Source organism: Cebus imitator, unplaced genomic scaffold, assembly GCF_001604975.1.
Source record: "Cebus imitator isolate Cc_AM_T3 unplaced genomic scaffold, Cebus_imitator-1.0 Scaffold18, whole genome shotgun sequence".
Classification (NCBI taxonomy): domain Eukaryota; kingdom Metazoa; phylum Chordata; class Mammalia; order Primates; family Cebidae; genus Cebus; species Cebus imitator.
The window spans coordinates 3,921,485-3,947,121 of NW_016107333.1; the positions used below are offsets into that span (position 1 = coordinate 3,921,485).

General features: G+C 48.5%; 1 protein-coding gene across 1 annotated transcript in view; it reads right to left on the bottom strand.

The window, feature by feature from the left end:
• Positions 1-608: 608 nt before the first annotated feature.
• Positions 609-25,637, bottom strand: part of CTNNBL1 (catenin beta like 1) — a 177,788-nt gene continuing 152,759 nt past the window's right edge. Inside the window, exons 14-16 of the mRNA XM_017512250.2 lie at positions 12,959-13,096; positions 12,656-12,728; positions 609-801 (exon numbers count right to left, since the gene is read on the bottom strand). Of these exons, the coding sequence (XP_017367739.1) occupies positions 713-801; positions 12,656-12,728; positions 12,959-13,096 (300 nt within the window). The 3' untranslated portion in view covers positions 609-712. The remainder of the gene's footprint in view (positions 802-12,655; positions 12,729-12,958; positions 13,097-25,637) is intronic.

Below are 25,637 nucleotides of genomic sequence, written 5' to 3' on the forward strand. Positions count from 1 at the left end.
GTCAAAGCTGCGGTGAGCCGTGATCCCACCAGTGCACTGCAGCCTGGGCCACAGAGTAAGACCGTGTCTAAAGAAAACCCCAAAACCAAAACCAAACGCACAGCTGGGAATGCTGCAGTGGGGATATGGACCCAAGCCTGCCTGCTCTCAAGCAGCGGCTCTCGCCCTGGTGCATGGAATCAGCCAGGAGCTCTAAACAGCCCCAGTGCCCGGGCCTCACTGAGGCTTGGATGCTACTGCTGCAGTGGGGCCCGCGTCGGGATCTGGTAATCCCTCATGCAGCCCCTGCCTGAGTGGCCTGACACGTGGCCAGGCTCTGCATGCTGCTCTGAGGTCTGTGCCGTGTGGCTGGTCTTCCCAGGGAGCTGGAGCATGAAGCCGGGGCCTCTGGACTCTAGATGGGTCCCCAGTCCAGCCTCACAGCAGCACCACCTGCGTAGCCACAGTGGTGAAGTGGTCACTGCTATGCCCTCTGAGCCTCAGCCCTCTCGCAGGTGGAGTGAGGCTGCCCCTGGCCTTCCCTGGAGGAGTCTTGAAGTAGCTGCTGTGGGGTGGGGGGAAGGGAGGGTCAGCAGGCAAAGCTTCACTACAAAGAAAATCTGCCCGAGGATACCAAAACTAGCTTTAATTTGTGCAAAAGCCACACAGAGCTGTCTAGAAACTGTTCCTGGGAGGGAGGCTGAGAGTCCGTGATGCGCAGGCCGAGGTGCCTCTAGAAGTTCTCCAGCAAGCCCAGGATGCGCTTTTGCTCGTTCTCCCGGAACTCCGGGCTCCGGCCGTCCCCGATGTTCTCCGCGTACTCTAGGGGGACAAAGATAGGGTCAGGAGTGGATCCCAGGCACGGGGTCCACTGTGGCTGCGTCGCTTCATACCATTCCCAGAACCCCAGCTCCACAGAGGTGCAGGTTGCTCTAATGCCCCCACCGTGGCCAAATTTGTTGGGGTCTTGCCTTTGAGGCCTTCAGTGGAAAGGGCCCAACTTACCTTTCCATCTGGGATTCCTCTCCTAGCCACACCCTTCACTCCCTCCCTTTTTATTCATTCAACACACATGGTGTGGATGCCACGATGGTCAGAACGTTTGTGCCGCCTCCAAAATTCATGCTGAAATCTCATCCCCAACGCAGCAAAGGGCTTTAGGGGTGATTAGACTCCTACCACCTAGTTGTAAGATTAGAGTAGGTCTAGATTAGGTCTAATCTAGGGGGATTAGACCCTTGCAAAGGACTCCAGCGCCTCTGCCCTTCTCCCTTCTGCAATGTGAGGACGCAACAGGAAGGCCCTCAGCAGACACCAAGGGCTGTCGAGGTGCTCATGGACCCCCCGCCTCCAGAACTGTGAGGAAGTACATTTCTGTTCTTCATAAATTACCCAGTCTCGGGGATTTTGTTACAGCAGCAGGAACAGACTAAGACAGATGCCACTGGGCAGGCACTGCTCTAGGCAAGTGGTTCAGAGTGTGGACCCAATCAGCAGCAGCAGCAGCAGCAGCACTGTGTGGAAACTTACTAGAAACACAAATTCTTGGGACCATCCTAGACCCACTTAACAGGAAACTGGGGTGGGACCCAGCGATCTGGGTTTTACTGGTCTCCAGGTGATGCTGATGCATGGTCCAGTTTGAGAACCTCTTTTTGGGAATGGGAATAAAGGAGTGATGGAAACATATGCAAATCTCTGCTAGTGTGGAGCCTACTTCCCAGTGAGGGTCACAAAGCAAAAAGTGAAAACAATACACAGGAGGGTGTCAGCAGGGAGTGTCTGCTTAAAGGCCAGAAGGAGATGAATGTGGAAAGGTCTGGGAGTGCCTGGCAAGGCAGCCAGGGCAGAGGGTCTAAGAGCGGGGGGCATGGGGATGCTTCCTTGGTTTATCTGAGGGTCAGCGAAGAGGTCAGTGTGGCCACAGCCTGGAGCCACAGGAGGGGGCCATGCCCAGATGGTGTGGGCTGTGCGCCACAGTAAGGGCTGTGGCCTTTCTGTGGGGTGGAAGTCCCTAAGAGGGTCCTGAGCAGAGGAGTGACGTGGTTTGACTTTTGCCAGATCCCTATCAATGCTGTGTGGGGGACACCCTCGGGGTGGGAAGGGCAGGGCAAGGAGATGCCTGGCTCAGGCAGGCAACTGCGGAGGTGAGGCAATGTCTTCAGCTTCTTGATGCTTTCTGAGGGTGCCTCCAGCAGGATTTACAGATAGACCGGAAATGGGGTGTAAGAAAGAGATGTGGCTGTTGCAACCACCAAGAAATATGACAGGAGCAGTGGGGAAGCTGACAGTGAGCCCTGAATCCCCTCAGGGGCTGGCGGGCACAGGTGTGGTGGCAGCAACAGGGAGGGGCTGTGCGGGGTAGAGTCCCGAACACAAGATTCAATAGCTGTATATATTTGGGGAAGGGAGGGAGAGAGAATAGTCTAGAAGTACCGGGGCATGGAAGACCCCTCCCGTGTCTCCAGTGGTAGGAAGGGTGTGGGAGCGCCAGGTTTCAGGGAGAGCAGGAAGAGAAAGGAAACACTCCCAAGGAGGACGAGGCTCTGGGCATGGTTCCGGCAACAGATTGGCAGAGGATGCCATCGGAGTGACACGGTGGGCAGGCTTGTGTCTCGTCTCCCTGTTGTTCCAGCATGGTGATCCTTAAGACTCTGTTTCATTTTCAAAAGCGTCCTTGTCACTCTGGTTTTAGGAGATGGTGAGGGGTGAGCTCGTGACCCTGGACTCTCTGCGGTAGCTCCTAGAGCAAGTATAGGGGACCTAGTGGGGAGGGGATGGGGTGGTCCAACCCCTCACTGCCCTGACTGCCCCCTGCCCACAGCCAGAGAGGAAAAGGTACAACGTCGGGCTGTGATCAGACCCTAGCTCTGACTCACAGCTATGACCCTGGGTGGGCCCCTCCGAAAATGTGCAAATAACAAATGTCCAGGGAACCTTAGTTCCCTCCCTGAGCTTCCTTTGCTCAGGCCAGCAATGGCACTGGGGAAGTCCCACACCCTCTCCGGGTTCCCTCCTGGGATGTCTTCTCTGTGAAAGCCCGCCTGGTCACCCCGCACCGGAGCCCCAGGCCATGGCCTCTGGCACACGGGCCCCTCCCTTCCTCTCTCCCTGGATGGAGAGCAGTGTAAGCCTGGCCGAGGCCACCCAGCAGAGTGGCGCGGTGAAGGGTCTCCTGGAGTGGGTGCCTAAGATAGCTGCCTGCACTTCTGCCCCCTGGGTCCTTACTGGGGCCTGGCTTGAGGAAGAAAACAGAGAGAACTCTCTGGTAAGAGGCTTTTGCTTAATAAAACACCTGCTGATCCAAACCAGACAACGACTGGGGAGAGAGAACAAAGCGCGTGACCTCTCACCCCTCCCCTGCCAGCCCTACCCCAGCCAATGCTGGGGAAATAATTTTGCTCCTGCTGCCGCTTTATTTTGCCCCATTCGTCTTTATCACTTTGGACATGTGCCGGGAAACGGGATTTGGGATTCGGACATGTGCCAACTGTGTGTCTCTCTCAGGAAATCATCCCTTCTGTTAGGCCCATCCATCACCTCCAAAGGCAAATGGTTGTGATGCCTCCTATTAAGGCCCCTTAGAGAGAGGGCCGGGGGGACGGAGACAGGAACTGAGCCTCGGGAGAAGGCGCCGGGGCTGCCAGTAAGTGGTATCTCTTACGCACATGTGAATGATACAGTTGCTGCCCCAGGAGATAGAGAAATGACCATTATGGCATCAAATATCCCCGGAGGCATGGTCTGGAAGCAGCAGTCTTAATGGATTGAGCTAACACTTTGCTCTCCTAATGTCTTCTCAGACCCAGGAGGGAGGGAAGTAGAGAAACAGGCCGATGCTTTGGGGCAGTGATTTTCCAACAGTAAAGCCGGCTTCCCTGAGTTCTTTCTAGAGCTGCACCAAGCAGAGGGAACCCACGCCTCCATCAATCCCTCTGCCGAATTGCCTCTGCCAAGGCCTTGCTCGCACCTGCCGATGGTACACAGAGCACCCATCCCAGGCGCAAGTCTCCTCTGTCACTCCCACTGCGCTAAGAAGCGAACAGTCACATCGTCGGTTCTCTGGATCTGACTGGCCACAGGCAGTGAATGGCTTAGTGTCACCTGGAAGAGGGCCTGTCTCACACAGAGAGGAACGAGACTCACATGTGCTGTGTGCTGCTATGATATCTATGTCGTCTCACATGCAACCTTTGCCGCAGTCTTACAAGGTAAAGAACGCTATCTCTCTTTACCCAGGAGGAAACAGAGGCTATCAGAGAACTGAAGCAACCTGCCCAAGTCTAGGATGTAGGGGAGCTGGCATTCAAATCTTGAAATGTATGGATGGCCAAAAAAAAAAAAAAAAAAAAAAAAAAAACAAAAAAAAAAAAAAAGAAAAAAAAAAAAAAAAAAAAAAAAAAAAAAAAAAAAAAAAAAAAAAAAAAAAAAAAAAAAAAAAAAAAGCCCCTCAAAAGCCACTGGGGGGTGGGCTGGTCCTCACAGCACCATCCTGTTACCTAGGCAACAGACTGCCCTGCCTGGCCCCTGGCCTCTGGGGAAAAAAACTCCTGCTCTGTGAGCGTTCCAAAACAGGAATGTCTCATGGTACAGGTGCCTTGGTGGCTGGGACAGACGGGGGTGGACTGGCTGGGGTCACACTCTCTTATGCCAAGTTACCAATCTCAGAGCTGGCAGGGTTCTCAGAAATTTATTGCAGCCCTCAGGGGGCAGGTGAGTGGCCAGGGTCCCACAGCGAGCCAGCCACGGAGACAGGCCCAGAACCCGGTCCAGCGGCCTGGCCCAGTGCTCACCCACTGCCTCGGGAAGCGGCGCCCCAGGCACCTCACCCTGACCCTCACCCTTTGCCCTTGCTCACTCTCTGTTTCTGTAGCAGAGCCCTATTTGGAGCAAACTGTGGTGGTGCCGGCTACCGCAGGTTATTCCAGCTGCTGCAGCAGGTTATAAATATTGAACAGAGTCCTCCCAGTGGTCTTGGGAAGGGGTTCTCTCTGCTGCCCGTGTGTGTGTACACGCATGCATGTGTGTGTGTGTGTAAGAGGAAAAGAGAATGCAGGGTGAGGGGAGAGGGAGAGAAAGCTGAGACAGGGGAAGAGAGAAGGAGGAGGCGAGGTCGGTGGAGAGAGAAAGACGGCACACACATCAACTCCTTTCTTACTTCCCCCACGTTTTCAAATGCTCTTACAATAAAGGCTTTGATGGAGCTCAGAAACAGGCAGCAGTGCTGAACGCATAAATATTAAAGCAAACTTTAGACAGCAGGTTTACTATTCAGACATGGAATACAAGCTGTTCTGTTTATGTTGAGAGGGTGAGGGAGGGGCGCCGAGGCTGGTGGATGGGGAAAAGCCGCCTTCCAGGGCAGAGACCTGGACCAATATTCACAAGCCTGGTTCAGATCCCTGAACCTTAAGCCTTAAGTGTTCACCTTTTTAAAAATGCAGGAGGAAGAGGGAGGAGAGAGGAGGAATGCCAATATTTTCATACTGAAAACCCTTGTGGACATACACATAACCACAAAACAGAAACTGGGAAAGGAAAACCCTTCAGGTCTAACAGATTCCTTGACAACAACAATGAACTTGGAAGGTTGAAAGGTTGCACTTCTCCAGGAGTAGAACATTTTGCTAGGCTGTAGGTTTTAACTTCATCAGGGATGTCATTCAAATGAAACCCACTTGCAGAGAAAGACCCTTGCCCTTTGCTTACAATGCTAATGGTCGTGTTCTCAGAGTCCCATAGATATTTAACCTGGTTGGAAAAGCACCCACTGACACCCATCCACCCCCACAAGGCCCCGGGAAGTCGAGCCTATGTGCTGGTCCCAGCCTTTCCTGGTGGCATCTCAGTCCAAGCTGCTGCCAACTCCAGGTGAGAGGATTAGGTCAAAGAAGGAAGGAAGGAAGGAAAGAAGTTCTATTTACTGAGTATGTAACTTGGTCCCAGGCACCAAACTGCATTTCAACCTTGGAGCCTTCCTGAGAGAGGCAATATTTATTTCAGGTTTATTTTTTTTTTTTCTTTCTTTCTTTTTTTCTGAGACAGAGTCTTGCTCTGTTGCGAGGCCAGAGTGCAGTGGCGTGATCTCGGCTCACTGCAACCTCTGCCTTCCCGGGTTCAAGTGATTCTCCTGCCTCAGCCTCCCCAGCAGTTGGGACTACAGGCACCTGCCACTATGCCCGGCTAATTTTTGCATTTTTCAGTAGACACAGGGTTTCACCATGTTGGCCAGGATGGTTTTGATCTCTTGACCTCATGATCCGCCCACCTCAGCTTGCCAAAGTGCTGGGATTACAGGCATGAGCGACTGTGCTGGCCTGTTTGTGTTTTTTACAAAGTAGGAAACCAAGACTGAAATATGTTACCTACTAACTTGCCCAGAGTTACATACAGATCCAGATTTTACGCTGGTCCGGGCAACTCCGTTCCTGGGTGAGCTTGGACACTAATTACAACAATAAAGACAGCTAACACATAATAGGCACTTTCTAGGTGGCAGCCGACGCGTGAGCGCTCTGCATACAGCACCTCGCCTCGTTCCCACAGCAGCCTTCTGAGACGGCTTCTCCCCATGTTACAGATGCAGGAACTGCGGCTTGAAGAGGGTAAGCAGCTGCCTAGGGTCAGGTACTAGAAAGGACAGAGCTTGCTTGTGGACCTGGGGACCTCACTGCGGACTTCACAGTCTTAGCACAGTTGGTTCTCAAAGGGTGGTTCCCTCTCCCTCTGCACATACCACCAGCACGCTACCCGAGGCAGCGCTTCCCGAGAGCCCTCTGGGGTGAACTGGGTGAGGCCTGGGGGCAGCAATCCTAAGGCAAATGTGACATCTTTGCTGAAAAGCTCCCTAGGTGTCCCTAAGATGTCTCTGAGCCCTGTCAAGGCCGCTGGCTACAGGGCTCTCTCCCGATCCTTTCCTGTCTCCAAATACCGTGGGGGACATGGTAGCCGTGACCAGGTGCAAGTCACACATACTCCAGCATGTCATCAAGAGATAAATCCTATCAGCTTCTGCAGCTTTAAAATCACACAGACAAACTGGGTTACCAAAAGCCCCAAATCAATATGGAAATACATGTTTATGGGCTTCTAGGAAGGAGATTTTAAGCCATCAAGAATACATGCAAATCAAAGAGAGGGCTATGGGCCAAATTCTAAAAGCATTTAAGTTTCTGGCTCATTCTTTCTGCCCAGCAGTGACAGAGTTTTGAGTCAGTAATCCTCTAAGCTTTCCTTTGCAGACCAGCCACTGCTGTGCAGCAGCCGCGGCTGCTCCCGGGCACCTGTGTGGTCCTCCGATAGCTTTCACCAGGAGGCTAAAACATCGACGAGACCGGCCAGGGGCTTCCACTGCAACCCTTGGCACAAATACTTCTATTTCGAAGCATTCTCAGGCCACAGCTCCTATACCACGCCCAAGGGGATGACTGCTCCGTGATGCACACGCACAGCCGCCTACTGTCCCGTGCAGGCAGCCACAGAGACAGAACGCAGAATGGTGGCTGCCAGGGGCTGCGGGGAGGGGGGAACGGGGAGTTCCAGTTTTCCAGGATGAAAGAAAAGGCCTGTGGATAGACGATAATGATGGCAGCAATGGTCAAAATGATAAATTATTATTCCAATAATAAAAAATAAAAAAGAAGCCAGGCCCTCCGTACAGCCTCCCCGGATCTTTGGGCCCCTTTTCATGTCCTGTGAATTGGCTGGGAGTTAGCTGCACCATCTTCACGCCCCAGTACCTCTGCATCCCAGTGCTGGCTCCGCTTTGTGCTGGGGTCTGTTACCTCACTTGTGAGGGGAGGTATACCTGTAGGGGACAGGGCCTCCTGAGCATCTCACTTATCTTAGAACCCTGCCTAACACCCTGTGATGCCAAATGGGTGCTCTCTAAAGGTGGGTGCCCTGCATTCTTCTCTCTTAAAAGCCCATAGGAGCATATGAGCCAATCAGCAGTTGGCACATTCCTTACCGCTGTGCACAGTTCATTCTGAGTCTGGATCCAATTTCTATCTCTAGGGACCCAGGTACCCCCACTAAGCTCAGTGAGTCTCAGTGTCCTTGTTATCCCACTTTCTAGGCCCCTTGTGAGGACCAGAGATAAAGATGCTGTACCCCAAAGGCCCGACCCAGAGCAGGTAGGAGCTTGGTAAGTGACCGCTCTACCTACCGTGGTCCTGGATTTCTGGAATAGCACAAAGAAGCCTTCATCACCACCTCAGCATGCACCCCAGTTGGCAGTAACTGACTCCTCTCTGCCAGTCCAAGTGCTGAGCACCAGAGAGCTGAATGGCAGGAAGTCCAGTGCCGTCCTCATGGAGCAGACACCCCACCTGCCCCTCTCTTCGTGGGCATCTCTGTCCTCAGACCACCGTTCCCTAGGAGGGCCCACAGCCCTCAGGCCAGAGCTGCTGCTGCTTCTGGGGAAGGCTGGACGTGGGCAGCACCAAGTAAGCAGTGTGCAGAGAGAGGGGCTTTAATGAGCCATCAATTACTCCCTGCGCTCTTGGCACCCCCAACAGAGGAGGGAGAAAATTGTGAGAATGGGGGCTGAAAAATAACGGGAAAAGTCCCCCGCTGGGCTTGCCTCATCAGCGTTTTCCTGAGACCTCAAGGGATACATCAGCTGTCATCCTGCCAGCAAAACTTAGGAAATATGTAGGCCATAAAATCAAAGAAAAAAGCTTGCATCTAATTAGTATGTTAAAGAAAAAAAGGAAGCAACCCAAACTGAAAAACAAAATTAAAATCAAAGAGGACAGACTGATGAGCTGGTTTTCTTTATGAGGCTTTGTTTTCCTGGGCTTTTGATTGAAGGAAGGGTGGAGGAGGGAGGGGAGTGGTATGAAAAGGAGAACCAGATGGGCTTTTCGGACGGGGGGTCCCAGCAGAGCCCAGCCTTCCACCCCTCCCACCTCCATGGGAGCCTCCCCCCGTCAAGCTCAGCACCACCCTCTCCACCCAAGTGAGGGCTCCTGAGAGTCCTCACAGCACCCTGTTCAGGGGGTGGTCCCAGAGGCAGGCCACACCGCACAGGCTCCACGCCCCACTGCAGAGCGGCTTCCCCTGCTGTGGGTGGTGCAGGACAGGAGCACCCAGTGGGAGGGGGCTGGGAACCCTTTATTACAGCCTTCCATCTAGAGAGACCCTCTTTCAATTGTCAGCATGATGTCCAGGGCCTCTCCAACCTGAGCAATGGCATTCAGTTCCCAGGCTCTAAATATCACCCCCACACAGACTACCTCAAATTTCTCAAACTATTCCCTGGGGCTCTAATGAGAATGTCTGCTGTCTGCTGGCCAATCAAGGGATGCAGTCACCCCTTGCACCCCAAACTCACCGTGCACCTAGCAGAACTCAGGAGCCCTGCCCGGTCACACCCCACCCCACCCAACCCAACGCTCCAGCCTCCTGCACCTCTGCTTGGCCTCCCCTAACGGGACTACAGTCCTCCCCAAGGTCACTGCATCCTACTCTGACCTGCCTCCAAGCCTCGCTCCCTCTGCCTGCTTTGAGCACCAGTCCTAGTCCTGGGGAGGAGAAGCGGCCCCCTCCCTGCTTCCATAACTGCCTCTGTGCCACGCCTCCAGCACACTGTTCACAACTTGACGCAGTGCTTAGCACGTTCTAATTAGTTTTTAGCCTCTCCCCTAGACTGTGAACGCCTCAGGGATAGGGATCTTGCTTATTCCTTCAGTATCTCTAGGACGGGACGTAGAGCCTGGCACCGAGCAGGGAGCAGGGCCAGCTGAGTAGTTCCTGGAGCCTGCGTTTCACTGGGCCTGGATTATGGTCAAACATGTATCCTCTAAACCCCAAGGGCCGTAAACTCCACGAGGGCAGCTGCTGTGCGACACCTCTGTAGCACAGCATTCGGCACAGTGCCCAGCTAGCCCTGAGGAGAGTTGCAGTCAATGTTTGCCACACTAAATTCATACAAGAGCAGGGTTTAATTCCACAATGTCTGAAATTGCTACTGGGTTCCCATTATGTGCCTGGCATTGTTCCGGGTGCCGGGGAGACACGGTGAACAAGGCAGACAACGTCCCCACATCATGGCGCTTATATTTTAATGTATGAGACAGACAAAACGAGCACACAAACACATAAATAAAAACAATCACAGGCTGTGATAAGGGCTTGGAAGGAAAGAAACAGGGTGCTATGATGGGAATCACAGATGCAGACAAGTGGATGGATTCAAGGCTGAGTTTGGAGGTAGGAGAGGTGGGACGGACTACGGAACTGGCTGTGGGGGTGGTGGAGAGAGAACTGAACGGCAGAGCCCGGGCCTGGAAGGCGGGGTGCGAGGGTCTGCATGGAGGTGGGGGAGGTGGAGAAGGGAGAAGAACAGAGAGTGGGAATGCAGAAAGCGCCTGTGTGGACCCTTCGCCAGTTCGCTCACCTGCTTGCTTGCCCTCTCATTCACTCAACGATCATCCACTCAGGATCCAGCATGGAGTGGCACCTTAAAAGGCACTGGGAAATGAATCAGGATCCGAGGGAGACGGAGGCTGGGGCTCACAACAACAGTAAATTGTGAATAACTTAGGGTGTGTGTGGCAGGGTTTGAGAAAGAAAAACATCCAACTACTACACGTCAGCACTCGTTAAAAATACTTTTCCTTTCTTGGAAGATCACTGTTTTGATTACAAGGATGGAGGTACAGGGAGAAGCCTCAATGCAAGACAGCAGAGCTGAGAGTATTAGGAAGTTCTAATTGAACGCGTGGGTGTTAGACTAAATGCCACTTAAAGGCTGGAGTTGCAAATCACCATGGCTACACCTTAGTGGGGAGGCGAAGTGACACTCTGAGCAGTAATTCACGTGAATCTGACACTGAGAAGGAGCCCCCAGGGTGCCACTCCGGAAGGCATGAGCGGGGCTGAGTGTGTCCATGGGTCCCCCTTTACTCTCTTTTTCTCTGAGGATAAAACAACAGATTCCAATGCCTCATACTCTCCATCCACAAAATGGGCGCAATGGATTTACTGTCCTCCGATGGGGAGGGCAGAGCAGAAGATGAGATTCCCAGCCCCTGTGCCTTGACTCACTCTGCTCTTTCGTTTTGGACTGTCTCTGTACTAGCTCTCAGACCAGCTCAATGTCACTTCTCTCACAAGGCTTCCCACAGGATTTTGGCCATGCCTCTTAAAACAGTGATGACAATGATCTTCGTGGAATTTGTAATACTCACACTAACGTTCACTGTTAACTTGTGTCACCTCATTCAACCCCCTTGTCCTTTCTAGGGGGTCACAGAGCAACTGGTATCTTGCCTGAGGTAACAGAGTAAACAACAGAGCCAAGATTTGGATCCAGAAGCCTCTGACCCTGGCACCCACGCTCTTAAGCTCTCTTTACTTCATCGTGTGGACTCCGTTTATCCTTGCTGTTTACCTGCCACCTGTAACGGGAGCTAGAAGCAACTTAAAGGCAAGCGCTCTGAGTAAATGTAGCCTAATCCTTCATCTTAGAAATGGGCAGAATGAGGGCACGAGGGGCACACTGATTTGTCTGTGGTTACCCAGTCCATCTGACACTCCCTGAACTCCGGCATCATCAGTACTAGAAATTCCAACACGGGCCTCCAGCACCACATGTGCTAGCCCGCACTCCCCAGTCAGTCCCTAGGTGGCTGAGGGCGGGCATGCGCCTAGAGCTCAGAGCAGGCCCTGCCTCGTGACTGGGGGCTTGCTCACTGGCTGGAGGCCAGCTGAGTCAGGTCCAGCCGAAGATCCAACAGCATTTGGGGAACTCCATGGGGTGGGTGAGGGAAGGAGGGAAACTCACACTGACTGAGCCCCCACTGTGTGTCAGGTACCAGACTAGATGCTGTAGTTCCTCCTGTAACCTTTGCAAAATTTCTCCTAGGTAAATATACAAATGTGATCATGATCGCAGCTAGGGGAGGCAAAGCTAGGTCCGGGAGGCAGGCATACTCTTTCCACCACTACACACTGCCTCAATTCACTGCCCAATTCCAGTTATAGCAATCCCCCACATCCTGAGGGGTGTTTCAAGACCCCCAATGGATGCCTGAAACTGCACACAGTACTGAACCCTATGTAGACTAGTTTTTTCCTATAGATACACATCTATGATAAATATACAACTATGAAAAGGTTAATTTATAAATTAGGCACAGTAAGAGATTAACAACAATAACAAAATATAATAGAACAATTATAACAATATACTATAAAAATTTATATGAATGTGGCTTCTCTCAAAATATCTTACTGTACCATACTCATCTATTTCTGGACAGTTGACTGTGTATAACTGAAAGCAAAACTGTGGATAAGAGAGGACTGTTGTATTTCTTGTCATTTCCTTGCTTTTTTCCCTAAGAAAGCAATTTCCTTCCACTATGTGTAGTTTGGAATTGAATTTTTTGTTTTGCTTTTTTTAAAAATTTAAGAACTGTTTTAAGCCCCTGTGCCTCTTGTTTATGTGTGTAAGTTATGGAACTGGAGGGTCAGAGGCAAAGAGCAATGAGGTTAGTCTTCAGTATTCTAACAAAGATGACCTGGACACACAGTCAAATGGACAACACCCTTAAGCTTTCAGTACAGAAAACACTCCACAACAAACACCAGAGATACTGACAGAGGCTCACAAAGTCAGCATCATCTAATCCTCTGGAGCTCTAGGCATCAGTAGCGGCCAACTCACCCTTGATGATATGCCTGACAATTTTGATGGAGCTTCCTCGCATGTTTAGGATCTGGTGAACCCTCTGGCGAATCTAATAAGGGAAAAATGGGTAGAGAAAGAAAGACCACCATTTGTCTTGACACACCAGAATGCATCACCTTGAAATTATTTACCTCACCCCATTCCTGAAAAAGAAGGCTGAGGTAGAGTAAAGGAATTCAAGGAGAGTGTGATCCCCTTCTTTCCCTGAGAGTCTACCTAAGCAGCTGGCGAGGAAGGAGGCAGGGATGGATGGGCCCATCCAGGGGAAGACCCTCCTACCTGGGGGACATTGGCATTGCAGATCTCAGCCATGATGTAGCAGATGTGCTGGAGAACGAAGAGCCCTGCATCCAAGCACCGGAGGTAGAACTCCTCCTCGATATCACTGTCGATGATCTCGCCTCGCCGGACCATGTCCTAGAAACAAATGAACATTTAAGAATAAAAGCTGGACAGTGAATGGGAGGAAATAATGGACTCCTAGTCTGGCCATCACATACAAAAGGACAGCAATTACTACAACAGCAAAAGAAAACCATGTCATCTTTTTGATTTGTCTGTATCTCCCATTACTCTGAAGTATCTTTCACATACTCCTCATTCTTAATGGACGACAGAGGCCCCAGGAGGCAAGCTTAAAGCCTACTTTTTCCTGTCTGATGAATCAGGGCCAAAATCATCTCATCCACATATTAAAAAAAAAAAAAAAAAAAAAAAAAAAAAAAAAAAAAAAAAAAAAAAAAAAAAAAAAAAAAAAAAAAAAAAAGCTGAAGGGACACAAATCTAGGCTATTTATCTGCTCCCACTCATTCTTTACTCTTTGGGTTGGGCCTCCATAAATAATCTCTCTGTAAGATACAGTTGGTCCCTGACCTACCATGGATTGACTTTATGATGGGGTGAGAGTGACAGGCACGCAGTAGAAACTGTGCTTCTCCTGCAAGGCTGGTAGTGGCAATGAGCTTCAGCTCCCAGTCAGCCATTCATTTTCTTTCTTTTTTATGTTTTTTTTTTTGAGATGGAGTTTTGCTCTTGTCCCCCAGGCTGGAGTGCAATGGCGCGATCTTGGCTCACTGCAGCCTCCACTTCCTGGGTTCACGTGATTCTCCTGCCTCAGCTTCCTGAGTAGCTGGGATTACAGGCATGTGCCACCACACCCGGCTAGTATTTTTAGTAGAGACTGTGTTTCACCATGTTGGCCAGGCTGGTCTTGAACTCCTGACCTCAAGTGATCCACCCACCTTGGCCTCCCAAAGTGCTGGGATTACAGATGTGAGCCACTGTGCCCAGCAACCACGCATTTTCAACTCATGATGTTTTCAATCTATGGTGGGTTTATCAGGATGCAATGTTATCATCAGTCTAGGAGCATCTGTATACGTAAATCTCCCTTCTAAATCAAGTTAAACACAGGGAAGAAAGGTGCCCTTTCTCCACAACTCTGAAACCAATGGCACAGGCACCTAACTTGCGTCCATGTGCCCTCTGGCTTAGGTCCTGTTAGGGGCACATGCTGCATTTCACATGTCCAACGCCCCCCAGGCCAAAGCCCTAGGAAGTCATAGGAGTCTCCTTTGCAAGCCTACACCTCTCAGACTTATTGTCCTCATATCTAGTCCTCCCTAGTAGATTCCTTTTTTTCTTTTTAAACCAGCTTTATGAGATATAATTCACATACTATACAATTCATCCATTGAAAGTGTACAATTTAACAGCTTTTATATATTCAGAATTGTGCAATCAATTTTTAATATCTTTACTATCCCCCAGTCCCAGTCCTTCCACCCCTCATCTTATGTGCTGTAAACACTTCTCCAGGACAGCTCAGGGCCCTGTTGCTTTCCCTCCTTGGGACTCTGGGGCATGACTCAAGCTCACATCATTTTTAAGCTACCTCCATGACAAAGGCTTTCCTGATTATTTAAGGCTAACAACTACTCCTTTCTAAAACTAATGAGAGCACCCTGACAAGCCACTCCGCAAATGACCCCCTCCTGCCCACCATCTTCACACTGACTTCAGTCACACCAGCTATCTCTGTCTGCAGTCTTAATTTCATGAGTGGACTGTGAACTCTGAGAAGGTAGGGCCCAAAATTTGTTTGTCTTCATATCCCTAGCCGAGTACGCAACTATGCAGCCAATGAGAGAAAAAAAGACATCTCTGGTTTTTTGTTTTGTTTTGTTTGTTTGAGACAGGGTCTTATTGTTGTCCAGTCTGGAGTGCAGTGGCGTGATGACAGCTCACTGCAGCCTCGACTTCCTGGGCTCCAGTGATCCTTTCACCTTAGCCTCTCAAAAAGCTAGGACTACAGGCACATGCCACCACATTCAGCTAATTAAAACTTTTTTTTTTTTTTTTGGTACAGACAGGGTCTCACTACGTTGCCTGGGTTGGTCTTTGAGGTCTTAGGCTCAAGTGATACTCCTGCCTTGGCCTCCCAAAGTGCTGGGATTACAGGCATGAGCCATCCAGCCAGACATGTTTGGGCCATGAACTCTCAGGAGTGAGAACTGGGTGTGGGGACTTGTTCTGTGAGACAAACACATGGGCCTAAGATGGCAGGTGCTTAATACATGCTTCTGATGGCAACAATTCATTTCGTAATTCTGTCAGTAGCTTTACGGCCAGCATTCCTTCTGACAACTGGGGCTCCTGTCACTGACAAAGCCCTTGGGATCCTGCTTTCCACTCTTCCAAATTCGAAGAACTCACCACTGTGGTCATCAAATCTCCACCAAGAATCCTTCAGAGACTATTTAGACACAGATAATGCACTTCTTTATTTGCCCGGGGTGCCAGCCTGTAGCAACACAAGGCTACTTTTCATCTCACTCCTATGAGGCCTCAATGAGGCCAAAGAGGGCTGCAGACTGCTAGGCCCTGCACTGCCTGGTGAATCAGTAACACTAATTCCTAGCTTCATTTAGTAGCAAATTCATTGGTAATCTGGTAATAGCATTAACGTTCACGAGGTAGTCATGGAGCACTGGACTAATGTCCAACGAGTTTAAAAATAGAAGGTTCGCTTTAGTTTCTCATTTACTCATAATCATGACTTTCTGCTCCAGAACTCTGAAGTGTTCAGCAGTTACTACCAAATTTTAAAAGGGCAGGGAAGAGATTATTAATCCCACCGTATGAATTAGAAACCAAAGCACACAGAGGTTAAGTTGCTCATAATTACCAGTTGCTAGAAAATGGATTCCCCAGTCATAGGAATCGTGTCTGATTTATTTTTGATGTGGAAATGAGTAACGTGGTACAGTGTTGAGACCTCTGGCCCTACTAAGTGCTTAATTCCAAGAACACTACCCTAAGCACTGAATTAATGCAGAAAAAGAAGGAAAATGAAGGTAAGGGAAGCCCTGGTCTTAACCACTGAAGAGGTCTGTGGAAGTCACAAACTCACAGGAAATGGCCAGAAGTAAGGGAATGTAGCGTGCCCACGTGTTAAAATAATTGTGATAGTGCTGATTTGGGTTGGGTGAAATGTAAGGGTGTATTGGAAGAAGTGAGTCTTGGGTAAGGTTTCAGGGCACATGATGGGCAGAGACAGCAGAACGAACGCCTTAGAGGTATGGTCTTTTCGTTGTGTGAGGCCCTACATGAAATGCCTTGTGCTGCCCATACTTTCTGCTCACCATCCCTCACCCCAGCCCAGCCTAAGCAGGCCCGTGTTCCCTTCCTGGTCTCCTCGCCTTGTTCCTCATGTTGGCAATGCCCACACCCCAGCCTCTGTTATCATATATGCAAAGGCTAAAATGTGATGTTCCTCCAAAATGTTCCCTGAGATCCCCAAGCAGATATGATTTTCCAGCCCTTCAAACCACCACACCCTGGATTTAAACCTCTGTTGTGGTACCTCCCATGTCCTGCCTTAAACTAGCTATTCGGATCTGTGCCTCTTCCTTGTGTGCGTTCCTTGTAAGGAAGGGCTACACTCTACTTATCTTTGCACCCTAGGAAGCACCCCGTACAGCATTTTTTGCTTAGTAGGCTTTTTTTTTTTTTTTTGAGATGGAGTTTTGCTCTTGTCACCCAGGCTGGAGTGCTGGGTTCAAGCGATTCTCCTGCCTCAGCCTCCCGAGTAGCTGGGATTATAGGTGCCCGCCACCACACCCAGCTACTTTTCGTATTTTTAGTAGAGATGTGATTTCACCATGTTGGCCAGGCTGGTCTCCAACCTCTGACCTCAGGTGATCTACCAGCCTCGGCCTCCCAAAGTGCTGGGATTACAGGCATGAGCCACTGTGCCCAGCCCTTAGTAGGCTCTTGGAAAGCATTTGCCAAACAGGAGTGAAAAAAATGAAGAGAGAGGTTCAAAGCTAGGGCTGGGGCAGAAGTGGAAACATCAGGAAATGGGGAAGGACCGTGCCTTGGAGGGCGAGCTGACAGGGGGCATGCAGGCTGGCCAGAGAAGTCAGATAGGGTGGGCTACAGAGTGTCGGCCAGCACTGTGCAGGGAAATGTCATGAATCAGAATATGCAAACAGCCAAATGATGGACACCTCGGCTTAGAGCATCGAGAGGCAGGTAGAGTGCACAGCTGGAAAACCAGGACATCAGCCTACATGAGAAAGGGAAAGGGAAGGGAAGAGAAGAGGAGACCCTTGGAGGTCACAAGCACAGGAACCTGGAGTGGAACTCGAACCACTAACTTTCCATTAACAGCAGAATGTTCTGACGAATTGCGCCACAGAGGCACTGGAGTGGAACTCATTCATTCACCCACCCAACAGAGATGTCTTGAACAGCTAACTGTGCCAGGTGCTGTGCTGGGACAGCAAAGATAAAGGAGTCCACATAATGGAGGTGCTTATACTCTAATGAGGTTAATGAATATGAAATTATTTTTGAAAAATGTAATAATGACGATTATACCTTTCAAACGGTACTGAGTGCTGTGGGAACCCAGCAGAAGGTTGGACTAAGTCTATTTGGAGGGTGGGGTCAGGAGTGCATAAAGAAAATGCAACATCTGAGCTGGATTTTGAAGGAGTTTGACAGGCTGAAAAGGACATTCCAAGCAGAGGAAATAATAGCATGCATAAAAGCATAGAAAAGTCAACTTGGGGCTGAGTATGGGGCTCATGCCTGTAATCCCAGCACTTTGGGAGGCTGAGGTGGGCAGATCGCCTGAGGTCAGGAGCTCGAGACCAGCCTGACCGACATGGAGAAATCTCGTCTCTACAAAAAATACAAAATTAGCCAGGTGTGGTGGCGCCTGCCTGCAATCCCAGCTACTCGGGAGGCTGAGGCCGGAGAATTGCTTGAACCCAGGAGGCGGAGGGCGTGGCGAGCTGGTATCATGCCATTGCTCTCCAGCCTGGGCAACAAGAGTGAAACTGTGTCTCCAAACAAACAAAACAAAACAAAACAAAAAAATAAAGAAAAGTCAACTTAGAGAGCTTAAGAGAGAACAACAGTGGGACATTAGCATCACTAATAGAATCATTAGAAAGGGGTAAGGGGAGGTTTTTTTTATTTGTTTATTGGATCACAGCTTTTGGTAGATCTTATTATTTTTGATTGATTACTGCATACTAGGCATTGCGTGAGGCAGTCTGGATAGTAAGTACTGCTATCATTACCCTTCTACCAGAGAGGAGCAGCTAGTGTTACTGGGGGCTTATTATGTATCAGGATAGTGCTATGGGTTTTCTGAATATTAACTCCTTTACTTCTCAGATATATTGAGAGGCAGGGTCCAGGTGCCATGGCTCACACGTGTAATCCTAGTATTTTGGGAGGCTGAGGCAGGCGAATCACTCGAGGCCAGGATTTTGAGAGCAGCCTGGCCAACAGGTAAAACCCTGTGTCTGCTAAAAATACAAAAATTAGCCAGGAGTAGTGGTGCACACCTGTCATTCCAGCTATTGGGAGGTTGAGGCAGGAGAATCACTTGAACCTGGGAGGCGGAGGTTGTAGTGAGCCAAGATGGCGCCACTGCACTCAGCTTGGGCGACAGAGCAAAACTGTCTCAGAAAAAAAAAAGAAATATTGCGAGGCAAGCAATCTTACCCCCATTTTAGACGAGGAAGCTGGCTCAGGCAGAACAAGCTCCTCAAGGCTAGTGGGTATCAGAACTGGGACTCAAACCCCATTCCATGCTCTTTTCATGTTACCATATTTGTGTGAGTATAGATTTCAGAGCTTTCTGGAGAACAAAGGAAGATGTTAAATGTTAGAGTGATGGGAGGCTCAAGAATGGAGCTTAGCAAAATTAAGTCTCTAATTAGGTCAGAAGTACCCCTCGTGATTTTTTTATTTTTCATACTTTTCTCCATAATTGGATCTTCTTTTAACCAGGCAGGTATGCACTGCACCCTCTAGTTCTCTATACTGTCTTTTAGAAAGGACAAACTCAAGAAAGCAATGCAAAACTTCATTTTCTCCTCTTTCCGAGGAACTTCAAGACTCTGACAATGTTCAATTCGACATTCTACTTTTAGCCATCTGGGCACATGGTTTAAAAGTGAAATTTTCAAATGTAGATCTGAGATATGACTATAGCTCATCTCCAAGAAAGGCATCACCATTGCTGCACTGAACATGCACAGAGATGAAACAGAGATTGGCTTCTGAAGACGAAGTTCTGCCCTGACAGTTTTAGAAGCGCCATAGAAACCAGCACGCAGTGAAGTTGACTGTTGTCAGGATAGCACCTTATCTGGCCAGTTACAACTCTGCGGCATGGAATATTTACTGCTGAATGGATTCAGGGAAGTCAGGCATAGATGTGTACTCAATGTTTAAGGGGAAATAAAATAAGCAGAATGATTATGGAAAATAAGAAAGTGAGAAAGCGCGGGCAGAGTTCTTAGGTATACCTTCTCAAGGTTTGGTCTGTTTCAAAACGAAGATGGCGTCACCTTTATTCTCTGCCCATCTTATTCCATATAGACAGGGTCAACTTATAAATGGATTAATACACTTCTGACTCCTATTATGGGTCCCGAAGATGCCACATATAAAACTGATCTTGAGATAAGGACTTGATACGATTCCTTGGCTGTGTGTGATGAGGTGGAACTGGCCATCTGAAAGAACTTTGAAGGGCACCCATGATCAGCTGGCTAGGATTCAGTCTCTGGAGAGGCGATGTAAAAGTTCTAGAAAAAAATTATCATTACGAGCTTCTCCGTACCTTATTCCTTCCCTTGTAAAAGGTTCTAGAAGAACTGAAGGAGTCCGATCTATAATACTCTGATGGTTATGCACTAAACACACACAAATGGACTTGTTTCTCTAGTGGTGGGGAAAAACTGAATTATGCCCAACTGACCAATGAGACATGTTTTAAAAATGGCTACACAAAGAACACAGGGAAGCTAGCTGGCCCGTGCCGAGATCACACCTGCATCCCAAGCTCCTTAGTACATGGAGACTGAACTAACAGGTCACAAATATCCCATTCTAAAGAAGGTATGCAGCTTCCCCTTGCCTCCTTTCCCTCTCAAGAGACCTCGTGTTGAGTACAAGAAGCATTCAAATTAAATAGCGAAACTCCTTTGAACTATGATATATATTATAAATTCTACAGATAAATTCCTCTGCCAAGGAGAAACAGTGTACTAAGAAAATGTGATCGGATTCCAGCTCAAATACTGATTTACTAGAGTCCTTAGGAGAGTCACATAACTTTTCTTTGTCTCAGCTTCTTTGCTTGGAAACAGGGAACCTGCACTAGATCAGGGAAGGCAAACAGGGCTCATCCCAAGTGCCAACTCAACCCACTGCAGGGAGTGCAGAGTATGATCCAAAAAACCGTCGTGAAGCTACGGCGAAGGTCAGCGGGAAACAGCCCCAAAAGCATTAGAAATGCCCACCCTGACTACAGGAGGGGAGAGTGGCCATGTGCTTCACCTGTTTCCCTGATCCGGTGCTCCTGAAGGTTCCTTTTGGCTTTGATAATCTGTGGCACACCTAGGACCAAGGCACTTTCAATAACCAGCTGTAATGGGTTTCTACCTGAATATGGATATGTGGGTGGACTTAGGATGTTGGCTGACAGTACTCCCAGAGAGAGGAGCTGCCATGAGAAATGCCTCAAGCTGGAGACGCATATCATCACCTCAACAGGACATGATGGCCAGCACTGAGCATCAGCTCATCCTTTCATCAATAAACTCATCTTCCTCTTTAGTACATGGAGGAGAAACAACCCCTGGATCTGCTGTGACATTAGACAGGCCATTTTTTTTTCTGATTATAATTATTGTTGTTGTTGTTATACTTTAAGTTCTGGGATACATGTGCAGAACGTGCAGGTCTGTTACATAGGTATACACGTGCCAATGTGGTTTGCTGCACCCGTCCTCTACATTAGGTATTTCTCCTAATGCTATCCCTCCCCTAGCCCCCCAGTCCTCGACAAGCCCCACTATGAGATGCTCCCCTCCCTCTGTCTATGTGTTCTCATTGTTCAACTCCCACTTCTGAGTGAGAACATGCGGTGTTTGGTTTTCGGTTCCTGTGTTAGTTTGCTGAGAATGATGGTTTTCAGCTTCATCCACGTCCCTGCAAAAGACATGAACTCATCCTTTTATATGGCTGCAAAGACAGGCCATTTTAAGACAATATGGGCATGCAAATCAAGTACCCTTCAAATGGGAATATGATGAACAGAGATTAAAGGGACATTCCAAGAATCCAGTCACTTCCTTAAGTGTTATAAACATTTCTCACTTTATGAAACTTCAGAGTAAAAATCTGTATGTATGTTGGACTGTATCTGAACAAGACAGGAGAGTTAAGTTTTAAAGTGAATTGATCCGTGATTCCACAAATCAATTCACTCAACTCTCACCTCTGAAGAGACTGAAGGTGACTGCCTTCTTTGTGAAGCAACGACAACTCAGCATCTATGCGGCATTTTTTACTTGGCAAAGCAGGGCACCTGCATTAACCTTACCTGCTCTATATGCCCTGTGTTGGGTATGTACAATAAATACCATTTTTAGATTTCACAGATGGAAAAACTGAGACAGATGTCAAATGACTACCATTGAATTTCAGCTGGAGATCTGAGTGGAATGTGATTCCATAGTTCCAGGCTTTCTCTATTAGACCTTTCATGCTGGCAAGAGATGGACGGCAAAGCCTGAATCCGAACAAGTGTGAAATTTCTTGAGTCCTTACTGAGTGCCAGGCACCGTGCTAAGCACTTTCATGGATTTCTCATTTTTCCTCACAAGAACCCCAAGAGGTAAAAACTATTCCTATTTCCACTTTTCAAGTGGGAAACTGAGGCTTAAAGAGATGAATCTCTCCTAAGATCACAAGGCTCATGATGAACAGGAAACAGAACAGAAACAGGACAGAAACCCATGCAAATCTGGCTCCAAGGCTGTGTTCACTTTCATAGTTCAAAAAAGGAAAAAGTCTTTGTTTTATGGACTTTTCCCAGTATTGGCATATAAACAAATAGATGGGATATTTTTCTTTATGCCGTATCTGGGGACTAATGCAAGCCAGTAGCATGAAAATGTAAGGTGGCCTCACTTCTTGGCCTATAGTTTCCCCAGAAATTGAAGAAACTTTTAAAAGGGAAACAAGAATCTATAGCGACACCAGCAAATTCCACATGCAATCTGAGAGGGCTAGGAAAAAAAAAAAGAGAGAGATACTCTGATAGGTTTTGTTTTGTTCATTCCATGAGAGAGGGCTAGAATAAAAACTTAGATGGTAATTCAGTGAATGGCGCATTAAGTAGAATAGATTGCAATTCACGGCAGCATAAGCCTGTTTGGGGGTTGCTAAAATAAACAGATTCATCTCCAAAGATACACAAGGAGGTGGTATGTGTAGCACCAAGGTGCCATTTCTGCAGGGTTGTATGTGTGTGTGTTTCCCCCTCTTTCAGCCACATCCTCATTTTAAATGTTAATCTGTCCTCAGGAGCACCACCGAATCACCGTCTTTCCACACGCCTCCGTCTCTTTCAGCAGTCAAGTCGCGAGCCCTCCAAATAAGCATGCGGATGTCATTTCTAATCTGCCCCTGACAGGCACTGAGCTGCCCCTTGCTGATAAAAGGAGACAGTCATAAAAGAGGCTGCTATGAAGCCAATATGAACCTCTCTTGCTTTAATAATATGGGACATGACTCAGAGCCGAAACCTGAAGTCTCCACTTGGTCTCTAGTCATGGGTGGGAATTGCCTTACCATTCAGAAAATGCTAGTTGCTTTTTTCTTCCAAAGCACGGGGAGAAACTTGAACCATGGGAGAGGGAAGTAACTGGAGATGGGAGAAGCACAAACACCAGCAAAACAAATCTTCCTGCAAAAGCTTCTAAAATAGGGCAGACTATTAGAGAAGAATCCTAGAAACTGCAAGTCTTTCAGCTGGGAAAACTGAGGCTGGAGAATCAGTAAAAGAAAATTCTTTAAAAAATGTACAGCTAACTGATGTCTTGGATCAGGAATCCAAGGCTCTTGGGCCACAGCTCTGCCCACAAACAAGAGGCTGGCTACATGTTAGTTCTGTCTTAGCACATAAGCATGGGCCAGGCTTTTACAAACAATATCATTAATCTTCAAAATGACCCTATAATAAAGCTACCATGGAAGTGGACACACACAGGGCAGGGCGTTTCCCAAGTGAACAGGGACCATGTGTGGCAGAGCTGGGATTCAACCTTGGGCTTGTGTGACACCACACTCATGTTCCTTCCATATCACCATGATGCCGCCATCACAAGTGTGACGCAAATTCTAAATTTACTTAAATTCAATTTCTAAATTTACATCCCCCTGAAAAAAAAAAAAAAAACAACCCAGACTGCTCATTTGAATTCTGACAACATATACTCCAGTCTTGAGAGAATCAGTACTTCTGTGATAGCAGATACAATAATACAAGGCCGAAAACAACAACCGTACTGGAGAAATGGAGAAAGTAAATAAGATCAGTCCATATTTACGAAGACTTAGAGGGAGAGACAGATAGGCATGCGGTCCAAATACTTGTAATAATAGCTACCACTTAGGGCATACTTCCCTGTGCCAAAAAATATTCCAAGTGACTTACATACACTACATTTGCTTAATCCTCCCCACAATCCTACATGATAGGTACTCTTATTCTCATCCTTTCACTGATGAAGAAATTGAAGCAGAGGGTTTAAGTAACTTGCTTGTAATCACCCTGCTGGTAGGGGTCAGAGCCATGATTTATGTCTACAGTCTGGCTCCAGAGTCCCTGATCTTCAGCCTGAGGTTGCAGTGCAAGGGTGCATGTAGGGCACACAGGAGGGGCTCCAGGTGGTCTCAGGGAAGACTTTCTGCAGAAACTGCCAGGGAAACACTAAGAAGAATGCTTAGTACATGACAGACACTCAATACATGTTTATGGACTAATTTGTTTGCCAAAATCCTGAAGGATACGGAGTATAAATTAGCCAGCTTCATGAAAGGGATGTGGAAAAGATGGCACAGAGAGGTATTCTAGGCAAGGTTCAGAGCAATGGGCCCATGTCTAGAAGGTTTGAGAAAGCACAAGCTCAGGGAAGCACAAGTGGTGCAGAATGGCTTTTGCACATCACAAGGGTGAGGGATGCAGCTGGAGCAGCCAGCAGGGGTTAGGGGAGGTACCATGAGGCCAGAGCAGGAGGTTAGACTGCATCCCCAGGGCAATGCAAGGCCACTGTTTACTGTATTTGGGTGGGGAAGTACATAAATGAATTTTCATTTTAGAAAAATCTCTGGCTGCTATGTAGAAAATGAATCGGAGGGCCCAAACCTAGAGAAAAGGCAGACTAGTTAGTTAGGAGGGTGCTGGACTAATGGAAGAAAAAAATGATGGCAGCCTGAATTTAAGTATTGGTAGTAAAGAGACAGAAAGTGGGGCAGGGCACGGTGGCTCATGCCTGTAATCCCAGCATTTTGGGAGGCCAAGGTGGGCTGATCATGAGGTCAAGAGGTCAAGACCATCCCGGCCAATATGGTGAAACCCCATCTCTACTAAAAATACAAAAATTAGCCGGGCGTGGTGACACGCGACTGTAGCCCCAGCTACTCGGGAGGTTGAGGCAGCAGAATTGCTTAAACCCAGGAGGTGGAGGTTGCAGTGAGTTAAGGTTGCACTACTGCACTCCAGCCTGGTGACAGAGTGAGACTCCATCTCAAAAAAAAAAAAAAAAGAAAGAAAGTGGATAGGTTGCAGAGACATCAGAGGTAAAGTTTACCAGGCTGTGAGTGGTGGGAGGTGGAGAGAGAGGAGTAAACAGATGGTGCCTAGGTTTTTGACTGGTGAAACTGGTGAACGGCCCTAATGTGGGGAGTCGGGGAAGAGATTATACAGGGTTAGGGCCACAAGCCCGGTGTTGGACTCGCTAAGTCAGAAGAGCCTATGGATGATATCCAGGTGGCAGCTGGCTACATGAGTCTGCAGAGATTCGGGAGGCCCTGGCACCTAGCCCTGATCTCATCAGACCTTGTAACAAACCTATGAGCTTGGTAGAGTGAGAGCCTATTAGCACCGCTGAATGAGGACGATGGAGAGGATTAGAAAGGCAAAACAGTGCTCAAGGTCATACTGCAAGATAAGTGGCAGAGGTGTAGGGCCAGAATTCAGGTCCTCTGACTTGTCTTACAAGAGTGAAAAGGATGCTTGTGATTGGCAAGGGGGCAGGCGGCGAGGTGGTAGAGGATGAATGAGCAAAATGCTCGAAAGTGGGTATGAGGGAGGTAAGAGCACCATGTCCTCCGCCCCTAGCCCCTGTCAGTAGCTTTTACTGGCTGTAAGCTGTGTTTTGGCAAATCTATGGACTGAGAAAGTTTGGGAACCACAGGTTTAAAGGGCCTAGGCTAGGCGCAGGGGCTCAGGTCTGTAACTCCAGCACTTTGGGAGGCTGAGGCATGAGGTTTGCTTGAGCACAAGAGTTTGAGGACACCCTGGGTAACATAGCTAGACCTCGTCTCTACAAAAAGAACAAAAGAATTTAGCCAGGCA